At 50.2% G+C, this 10,871-nt stretch overlaps 1 protein-coding gene across 1 annotated transcript in view; it reads right to left on the reverse strand.

Moving 5' to 3' along the window:
- DMBT1 (deleted in malignant brain tumors 1) overlaps positions 1–10,871 on the reverse strand; it is a 77,461-nt gene that overhangs the window by 49,169 nt on the left and 17,421 nt on the right. Inside the window, 6 exon segments of the mRNA XM_023511763.1 lie at positions 1,535–1,858; positions 5,447–5,476; positions 6,137–6,187; positions 6,488–6,642; positions 6,644–6,692; positions 10,449–10,760. Coding sequence (XP_023367531.1) covers positions 1,535–1,858; positions 5,447–5,476; positions 6,137–6,187; positions 6,488–6,642; positions 6,644–6,692; positions 10,449–10,760 — 921 coding nt within the window.

A 10,871-nucleotide genomic window follows, 5' to 3' on the forward strand; every position in this document is an offset into this window, starting at 1 on the left:
CAGAGAAGGCGGCAGAACTGAACACAGGGGAGGGTCCTGAGCAGAGTGACTCCCCTGTAGCCCCTTCCCTCCCAGGAAGGGGGCCCTTATCAATCAACCCCACACAAAGATGCTCCTTGGGAGTGCTGCATGAGGTCCCTGCCACAATTTTAAGTCAACAATCAAGTCTAGGTCTGGATGTAGTGACCAGCTTGGCCCCAAACCAGCCCTTTCCGTGTGTTCCATGGGTTTTAGCATAGTGCTGAGTCAGCAAGTGTGACAAGGCCAGCTCAGGGCCACATCCTCCCAGAGCTGCTCAAGCCTCAGGCCACAAGGGGGGGCTGTCCTTCCCACCGCAGATGACATCCATGTAGCCTCTTCTCTCAACCTGGGACTCGTGTCCACAGGGACATTATCAGCACTTGGTGCACACTGAGAGGCACTGATGGGAAGGAAGGCACCCCTCAATCCTATGTCAGGCTCAGAAGCACCTTTACAGGATTCCCTATGATGGGGGGACATAATGTGCCCCCACAGGATCTGCACAGTCAAGTGGGCTCTGTAGACTGGTGGGAATAGGTGAGTGTGCAGACAGAGGCTATGGGGGCTCACTTGGCCGAGGTGACGATGTGTGGAATGAGCCTGTGGTAAGAGAGAGAAGGAGGCTGAGACAAGAAGCTCCCTCTGGCTCAACTAGACACAGAGGTCGAAGAGCCTGGAGGTTCTTGCGCTGAACTGATTCTCTTCACATGAGGAAGGACACGTAGATGCCCAGACCCACTCTCCAGCCCTCAGTCCTGCAGGGAGCTGTCCCCTGCATCTCTGTATGTTGCCCATACCCCTGGGGCCTGAGGCTGGCTTCTCAGAGACACCAAGGCCACAGCTATGCCGAGGACAGGCACAAGAGCCACTACTTCAACACCAGGGAGCAACTCACAGCAACCCTGAGCTCACAGAGGGCACAAGACCCCAAATATTCACCCCCTCACCTTGACCCTGAAGTTGGGTGCACATTCCACAAGATTCCCTGTGAAGTCACGCCCAGTGCCCTCTGCCCACCTCCCACAGGAGCCCAGCCTTCCCTACCAACCTGCCATCCCAGCACCTGCACCCCATCCCCACTGCCCTTCACGGCTCTCTTGAGCGGGCTGTTTGCACTGAGTCCCTTCCCTTTCTCTGTGGCTCTGAGCACTAGAGCAAGGCAACTTGATGGGCAGAGTTGCTTCACCACCCAGACCCAAAGGTGCTGTCCCTGAGAAGGAGCCCCAGGTCAAGCTGAGTGTGGAGGAGGGATGGGAGCATCTGTGGATACAGGAGAGCCTGATACTCTTTGCCCTGAGAGGCTGGACCCTGTGGTGAAGGCTGGTGCCCAGTGGCCTCCAAACCAAAAATGGGCACTGCTTATAGCTTGGGGACCTAAGGGGCAGAAGCCTGCAGTAAACTCCAGAACGTCTAAGTCATCTAAAGAGACTCTAGTGGAGGCTCTAGAGGGACAAAAGTGTTTTTCCTCATATACTCTGCCCCCAGAATGGGCCCAATGGTCTTTGATACCCACCTGAGCAGATGACACCAGCATCCTCACTATGTCCACAGTTATGGGACAGCCAGCCACTGTGGCGGCAGCTCCACAGGTAGGACTCATGCCCTGAGCAGGCCACATCATCCAGCACAATCGGCCCTGAGCCCTGGCCGAACCAGGCACTTCCTGGAGCTGATGTGGCCCAACCGCAACCCAGCTGCCTGCAGACCACATTGGCATCGTTGGTATCCCAACTGTCGTCACACACGGTGCCCCAGGAGCCTTGGTACAGGACCTCCACCCGGCCCTGACAGCGGTCAACTCCATTCACCAGCCTTAGGGCCAAGGGGGAACCAGATCCTACAAGAGATATGGTTATTTCTCATTTGTTTCAGGGTAGATGCTAAAGGTTCTACAATGCGAGTGTGGCCACCACCCCTTCCTTGCGGCCAAGCTCTCTCACTCCTGGTTGGAAGTTGATCTCTTTCCCTTCCTGGACAAGAGCCTCCCTGGCCTGTTAGGGGTATATCCTTGATGACTCTCTCTGTCCCCCCTCATTCGGAGGCCCACATCAACTCCAGGTTTGAATGGAGCCACTGTCCCAAGAATGGCCTCTCCTGTGCCTACCACTGTGCTCTTTACCGAGATTGCCCAGAGAGCAGCCAGTACCCCCTCCTCTCACCTTGCAGCCCATGGCCTCAGAGCACAGGTGGCAGGTCAGCCTGGAGGCCCAGGGACCACAACAGCTTGGGGTAAGCACTGGGAACAGAATCCCCTGAAATAGAACACTGGTCCCACCAATACATGCCTCAAGACCTTTGAGGGAGGCCATGCTATACTGACCCTCCTAAGTCCCAACTTTCTCCCTACTCAACAGTATCCTCAAGCACACGGAGTTCTATGACTGAGATGGACAGTTTGGCAGAATGTACATTCTGCCCCGTGCTCATTTCTACAGGCAGAGTTAATTCTGTAGGAGGCAGGAAAGAGAGACCTTGAATGGGGAGCCTGCCACAAAAGGTGCTCCTACCCCAGGCCCACACCAGGCTGCACGGCCTGCTTGCTTTGGCCTGAACTGTGACCCTTGGCAGGAGCAGGGGAGCTCTCCTCAGTGAGTTCTGTGATGAAGACAGTTGGGGGAGCATCTCACAGATGTCACTCCAGGCTCAGAGGCTGTGACCTGTTCTGTATTCACCTCTTTGTGCCTCCTTCAGTAGCCCTGCTTAGAGCTCTAAGCTGGAGACAGTCTGTGAGTGGTTAGCAAACTGTGGTCCCCAGAGGAGACCTCAGTCTTAGAGGTCAACTTCATTACAGAGATTGGTCTGCGTGACTTCTCTGCAACTTCTGAAGGGGCCCCACCGTAGTCACTGGACAGTTCCCTCTGATGAAAGCCAAGTGGGAGAGTCCCTACAGGAGTCACCTTCCTTCTCCCTTAGCAACATTAGCAGGTGGCTGTAGGGGAACAGAATTCCACCTGCTGGCATGATTTGGTTTTGTTCCCATAGTGTTTTAAAAATTGAACCTGATGTGCCAGGCTCATCTTTTCTATGCATTTACTTTTCTTTTATCTCTAAACGTCTTTCAGCTTGAGACCCCTGCAGCTGGCCAAGCTCATCATGCCTCTCCACCTGCCTTGCTCCTCACCGCCACCTGGGCACACATTTTCACAGTCTATAAATTAAAGATCAGGAGCCCAAGCTCAGAGGAGTCACGAGATGTCTGAGGTCTTAAGCCTCTGAAATCTATACTTCAAATACAGAACTAAAACATGACCTCAGACACTCAGGCATCCTAGTTATAATAAATCATAAGTTCACTATAAATTATCAACCCCATACAATACCTTCCTAATATGGAAATACAACCAGTTTATGAAAACAAAATTTCCTTTTGAAGATTTAAAGTGTATTGCTCTGTTTCACAGTGGGCAGAAACACAATCACATTGAACAGCCTGGGGGCAAAATCGTGAATGCACATGTGTGCAGCCATTAGGATGGTAGATATGAAACAGTTAAATGGGAAGGGCTCAGAGCCATCTGACAGGGCTGCAGAGGACAGAATGTGGCCTGTGTGTATTTGCTAGAACAGAAACCAATCCTATCCCATCTCACCCAACCAGGATGCTACTTGTCCCACCAAAAAGGAGTTAAAAACATCTCCCTTCCTCCTAGCAGGGCAAAGAAGTCAGGACTCAGCCCTCAGAGCAGTGCTCAAGCCATTCAAATGAGACTCCAGCAGCATCTGTGGCAGCTCCCACCAGCAACAGCATCCAGGCCTGGGACCGTGAGGAAGCAGGCGGGAGTGCTACAGGAAAGCCACACACACATGGGTGCACACACATGCAGGTGCTTAGCAAAGCAGGCAGGGGCGTGGAATGCCCTGTGTGAGACAGACCTGCAGAAACAGGAGGAAAAGCCTTTTGGGAGAAGAGAAATCCCAAGTCCTTTGGCAGTGACACTCACCAGCTCTTTATCCAAAAGGGTATGAAAGTTTACACTGGCCCTTTTATAGGTCAATGCATTAAACCATTTAACTACAAATGAAAGCTCTGATTTCTCAGCCCAGAGTGCAGCGTCTGTTTGGCTCAGCACACTCTTTGGCTGTCTGCATTAATGTCATGCTATAGAACTCCAGTCTTTGTCACAGCTGGTCACCTGGACAATCCTGATGCTAACCTGCCACTGGTACCCAGATGTTTAAAACCAGATACAGTAGTCCCTGCGTATCCACACTTGTGTTTTCCACAGTTTCAGTTACCCACAGTAATCTGAATACAGATTAAATGGAAAATTCTAGAAGTAAAAAAATTTGTTAGTTTTACATTGCATACTGTCTGAGCAGCATGAAGAAATCTCATGACATCCCAGTCTGTCTAGCTTGAGATAAGAACCATCCTTTTGCCCACCATATCCACATGGTGACCCACCTTGCTAGGCACTTAGCAGCCTCCTGGGTCATCAGATCACAGTAACTAAGTGCTTGGGCTCAAGTCACCACCCCAAAGCACAAGCTACATTGGCATAATGTTACAATTGCTCTATTTTATTATTAGTTATTATTGTTAATCTCTTATTATGCCTAATTTGTAAACTAAACTTTATCATTAGGCATTTATGCATAGGAGAAAAATGTATATATAGGATTTGGTATGATCTATGGTTTCAGGCATCCACTGGGAGTCTAGAAACATGTACCCCCAGATAAAGAGGGCAAGGCTTTTACCCAAGCTCTTGATTCCCTAGGAATGTGCCTCTGCACAGTGGGGGTGGAGTGGCTACCAGAATCACTTTTAGCTCAAAAAATGTGTCTCATTCAAATCCCAAACTGAATAAGACTAGATGGTCAGCAAGTCCTATAGGCTTCAGGATTTGTTGATGTTCTAACAAATCTTTCTTCCAAGAAATGCCCTTTGGGGAGAGGAAGGGAACACAGTTCTGCTCCTTAGGTAAGAGCTCAAATAGTCTCCGTTCTTCTCTCCCTAGACCTCACTTCATAGAATGTCCACGAAAGAAACAGTGCTTCTCTCTTTCTGTAAAGACTTGATTCTATCAAACCAAGAAAGAGAGAGAATGATAAATAGCCAATTTGAGGATGAAAATGCACCTGCCAGATGTGTAAGAACATGGTGCTAAAGATATGAACCTAAAGTATTTCAATGTAAATTTTAAAACACCAAAGTGAGATGGACACAGACATGGGAGTCCTCATGGAAAGGTATTAGACCATAAAACTCCCTTTCAGCACATGTGGAATCAAGATGCCGGCTGGATTTTGAATATCTACAAAAGAGGTTTTCCCTGCTTCCCCCATGATCCCTGCATCCTAGACGATGAATTTGGCAGGCACAGAGCACAGAGCCGAGTGCCCATCCTTGACAAGCATGCTGCTGCCTATCTGGTTCCGGAGACGGCCAGGTCTAAGGGTAGCATGAACAAATGGCGCTTACCAGAGATCACAGTCGTTGGGTGCTGCCAACCTGCAGGGGAAACCAAGCAATGTTAGGAAGGAGATAGAGGAGGCCTGGCACCAGTGGTGGGCCAGGAACTGATGCCAGCTGACATTCTAAGGCACCCTGTCTAAGGGATGGCTGAAGGCTGTGAATACACAGCTGTCTCACTCCTGTCAATACCAGCAGAGAGATGGTATCACTTTGTGTGCTTCTTGAAATAAGCAGAAAATACCCACACTGTGCCCTGCCAGTCCCTAGAGTGGTCAGATCACCAAAGACTAGTCATGAGTCTCCCACTTCCACCCTCCATGGAAAAGCATCACTCGGCCACCCATTCCCCACCCCCAAGGGCATGAAGATTTCTCTTCTCCCTTCACTCAAGACCTCCAAACTTTGCATCTTGGATGAGAATAGCCAAGCAACAGGACTGCCTCCCTCTCCCAGCAGCTCTGAGTGCCTTGGGGAGACACATTTATGGGCCTGGTAAGCAAAGGCTGTCAGGTGCCTGGAACTTATCTGTGTGTTGGAAACTCAGCTTGTATCATTAACGCATTCCAGGATCATCAGGGGAAAATGTTACTAAGAAAAGTCTTATCTTATTATCTGTGGTTCTGCAAACCTACCAAAAAAGATGCAATTTGGCCAGAAGGGATGAGGGATGGGCCAGTTAAAATGCTACCAACTTACCTGTGATTGCTGGCAATGTGGCCTCAGTACCTGAGGGAAAGAGGACATAACATTAGACCTGGGCATACCCGCAAGCAGCTCTCATAAATGGACCTAAAGGGTGAACAAGCTCAGAGGGGAGGAGGGAAAATGACAGGTGCAACAATGACCTCCTGAGGGTCAGACTGTGATGAAGGCACCTCCTGAAGCCATAGGGCAGAGGTAAGTGGCCCAGAGTTTCCTTTGGGGGATTAAGCCTGAGTGTGGACCTCAGTAGCTGAGCCTCCCAACACTCATCTGTAGGCATCATCTGTCTAAGGGCAGCAGAGCAACTGGCAGAACTCATGCCCAGAACTCATGAGTAGCACACACTGTCCAGGACAATTGGCCCTGAGCTCTGGCCCAACTGGGCATTTCCTGGGGCCAAAGTGGCTCAGCCACATCTCAAGACCACATTGGCATGATTGGCATCCCAGTGGTCATCACACATAGTGCTCCTATGGGCACTAGTGTCAGTATGGGTCCTGACACTAGTCACCTCCATTCACCAGCCCCAGGGCCAAACTTGAATCAGGTCCTAGAGGAAGGCACAGCATTTCTCTTATATGTTCCTACTTAGAGACAAGATCTCAAGGCCTATAGAGCATTTAGAGCCTTCTTAGTGGGAAAAGATATCTGAGAGAATCTCTAACTGAGGTGACTCTCAACATATCTTGAGTTAGAGTGCTTCATGGGCAAAAGGATGGTGACTGCTCTGCCCAAACCCAAGCATTAGAGCTTCAAGTGGTAGGAAGTACTCCTCCCAGTTTGCATGCTGAGAGGGTCCTAGAGACCAGCCACATGATCCTTCTAGGAAGACAATGGAAGACTCCTAATTTCTTCAGAGGAGAACCCAGGATGCCACATGCCATAGAGGACCCCAGTGACACTGAAGCATCCTGGGAGTAGCTCTAATATACATTCAGGGCTCTAGGGTTTTCTTGGGACACATTTTGCACATGTTCCTGCTGGCCCTATAGCCAAGTCCTTAGGACCAAAATGTCTGGGGTCAGCCCAGAGTTGTGGAGAAGGGGGAGCTGGTGTTCTGGACTAGAGACTGATCCCCTGCTCTCTGTCCCCAGAGCACACAGGCTCTTGGAATCTCCAAATTCTGACTGACCCCTTCCCACAAAACCACAGGGTCATGGGCAATGAAGGAGGCTCCACTCCAGCTGACGTCTGGTTCAAAAGGTCACTTTGTACTCACAACACTCCCTTGCCCCGATCCCTGAAAGTTTTCCTAAATCAGAGTGAAAACCATGGATATACCTGGTATTGTGAGCTAAAGAAAGGAACTCAGATAAAATTTTTCATCATCTATTGCTGTGGTAGTCTCTGCATATAGTGATTCCAGAAGATGAAAAACAAACACAAATCTCAGTAATTTGAAAAACAAACACAAATCCCAGAAATAAAAAGTTAGGTCTCCTCTGAAAGTAAACCAGGATCTGCCCAGGAGTTGTCATTCATGGTCTGGACTTTGTCTTATTTCATGACTTTGGAAAAGTCAAGAAACCTGTCTAGCATTGAGTTCTTCAATTCCAACAGGCTTTGGGTGATGGGGGGATATCTCTGTATCATTCTATTGACCCTAATTCTGATTTGCCTACATGTGACCTTGGGAGGGATCCATGGGATGGATGCAAAAATAATGTTTCTCATTCTTACACCTCTAATTGATTTCTCTTATCTAATTGCATTGGCTCATATCTCCAGTACAATATTGAATAGCCATGAGGATGGAGGGCATATCTGACTTGTTTTTTTACTTTAGTGGAAATGTTTCCCCTTTAAGTAAAATACTAGCTTTAAATCTGTGTTAGCACTTGTTGAGGCTAACACAATTGGGTGCTTGTGCTCAGAGAGGGTATTATCTGACAGCTACTCTCACCCCACTGCAACCAGAGCATTCAGCTTCCATCTGAGTTATCCACTGGTGTCTACACAACATCTCTGGATCTAAATGGAGGTGACACCACCCCCACCACTGCATTGGAGTTTCTGATAGAAGCAGTTCTAGGTAAGTCCTATCTGCAGTCCTCGGTCACAGGCAGATCATCCACGTCCTCCACTGCCTTTCTCCCATCCCTGCATGGATGGCCAGTCACACCAAAAGGGCTTTTCAGGTCCAGCTTCTGGTCTTAATATATAACAGGTACCCCAGAAGAAACCAGGCAGGACAAACAGTGCAGAAAATGTTCTCCTCTTATAGCTGCTTCAAATAAGAAAAGGTGGGAATCTTGGGAAAGGACATGGCTAAGTCTGGATAAAGCCAATCTCATCCCCAGATCTAGTAACATCCATGTTCTTAACCATAGGGTAAGAGAAGGAGAAGGTAAAGCCAGGTGTCACTCCATGAGTCTGAGGAGCAAGAATGCCTAACACATGTGCCATCAGGGTTCCTGATGGGTCCATGCTATCCCTGGGCAGGCCAGGGCTCTCAGGTGGAGGCTGTCTTTGGTCTTGTCCAAAGGTCAAAGTTTCCCATGAGAAATGGGAAGTGACTCCCCTTCCTAAAGCCCAGGCTACCAGAATCTGAGGCCCTATTAACTGTACCTTTCAGCTCCCTCACTGGAGATACCCTAGGGGGAAGCATGGGACCCCTGACGCCCATAGGCTGCAGGGTTATGATTTCTCTGTGCTGAGGAGGAACCAGGCTGGCCTGATACAGGCTCAGGGAAAGGGCATGGGCAAGGATGCTGCCCCAGCATCTGGGCTACCTAAGCCGGTTAGCACATGCTTCTCCAGCCCTGCAGCCACATCCAGCCAGTGGTCAGTGGGGATTGATGAGGACCACAGGGCAAGCACTGAGCATGGGCAACAAGACCCCTAGAGAAAGGACACCAGGTGCCACCATGGAGCTCCTTGGAGATGTTTCTTCAAGTTGGTTCCTCCACAGTTGCAGGGGCATGATCCATGGAAGAGAAGCCTGCTCAGGCCTAAGGCCTTATTCAGAGGAGTCCCCTTGGCAGCTGAGTGCCCCTATGTCCTACACAATCTGAACCTCTTTTGGGTCAGAGATGAACCTGTGGGTGCAGTGGAGTAACAAGCCCACAGACATACTACAGACATCTGACATACCTTGTGCTGCAGTTACCGGCAGGTTCGCCTCCGTGGAAGACAGGGCAGCTGCAGAGTGGGGAAAGGAAGAGAGGAAGTGCCCACTCCAGGTCAGCCCGCTGCTCCTCTCAGCTCTGAAGCACAGACCCCAAAGGGCCCTCCCAGTGCTAAAATACCATCAGGTGCCCATCTGACACTGTGCCACCCGCCTACTGGATGGGTTGCCATGTACACATCCTTTGCTCCTGTTACCCTTCTCCTATCTCCTCTGCTGTCACAGTCTCTGCAAAACCTCACCCAGTTCATTAACAGCCCCATTCTTGTCATAATAATAGACTTCAAATGACATCTAGCCATTTCTATAGTTCAAACACAACCTCAAGTGGCAAATATTTGCTATCACTGAAATAGTCCTGAGAAGGTGGTCCCAACCAGGAAGAAAGGCAGTTCCCCAGATGCCAAAATAAACCTACTCCCAGAGTGGTTCCATGGAGGACACACTCCCAGGGGGAGGCCAGTCTCATGAGGTGGTGGGTCACAGTCCCATAACACAGCAAAGGTCCGAGGTTGCCCTATAAGTGGACAGTTTAACTAGAAACTTCTCTTTGGGGGACACACAATGGGTTGATATCCTTGGAAGTTTCTGTGTGGATTTAAGGAACCCTTGGTGTTTGCTCACGTCCCAGCACCAGGTGAGGGTGTTGGGAAACACAGTGTTAGGATTTGCTGGGTCCGGTCAGGGAAAATTTCCCTTTTCCATGGAGGGTATAAGTACCTTGTGCTTGTCACTTAATCCCCAATAAAGAGAACATGTTAGTTTCTTCTCCATTTGATTCTGGCATGCATTTAAACTTTAGGACCAGAGGTTTTGCCGTCCTTCTCCACCTTTAAAGGAGGTTAAACCACCAGAAAATATGTATTTGGTCACCCCAGGCCAGGGATGGCCATGCTTCTGCTTGTCAGAACTAGTCCTCTGAGTGACTCCAACAGCAGGGGGTGCTGAGACTAAAACCTGCTCCCCGACCTCCAGCCTCAGGACAACAGGCAGCCTCTTGACCTGTCTGAGCCTCCAATTATCTGTGAAAAGGGACAGTAATACCCAGCCACTAACATCACATAAGGTATGGCTGACAGCAGAACAGGCAAACTCAGAACACGTGCTGCGACATGACGCTGAGTCTGCGCCTGTCCCCAGAGCTGCACACGTGAGAGCGCCAGGTGACATCCACACTACCTGAGCACACGACACCAGCATCTTCCCTGTGGCCACATTCGTGGTTGTACCATCCACTGTGGGGACAGCGAGACAGGTAGGGCTCCCATCCGAAGCAGTCCACAGCACCCAAGAGGATGTTGCCCGAGCCCTGTCCAAAGTGGGCCCCGCCCAGGGCCGACACGGAATGGCCACAGCTGAGCTGCCGACAGACGACATCTGCGTCCCGGGTGTCCCAGCTGTCATCACACACGGTGCCCCAGTAGCCTTGGTACAGGACCTCCACTCGGCCCTGACACCGGTCACCTCCATTCACCAGCCTCAGTGGCAAACCTGCAGTAACACGGCAGAGAGCCCTTGTCTTGGGGCTCCCTGTCCCCTCGGCCTGCCTCGCTCTGCCCCGTCTTCTCCATCAGCTCCTCTCCCCGTGGGAGTTCACCTGTT

The sequence above is a fragment of the Otolemur garnettii genome, unplaced genomic scaffold (genome assembly GCF_000181295.1).
Source record: "Otolemur garnettii isolate 467f Iridium unplaced genomic scaffold, OtoGar3 scaffold00021, whole genome shotgun sequence".
Taxonomy (NCBI): domain Eukaryota; kingdom Metazoa; phylum Chordata; class Mammalia; order Primates; family Galagidae; genus Otolemur; species Otolemur garnettii.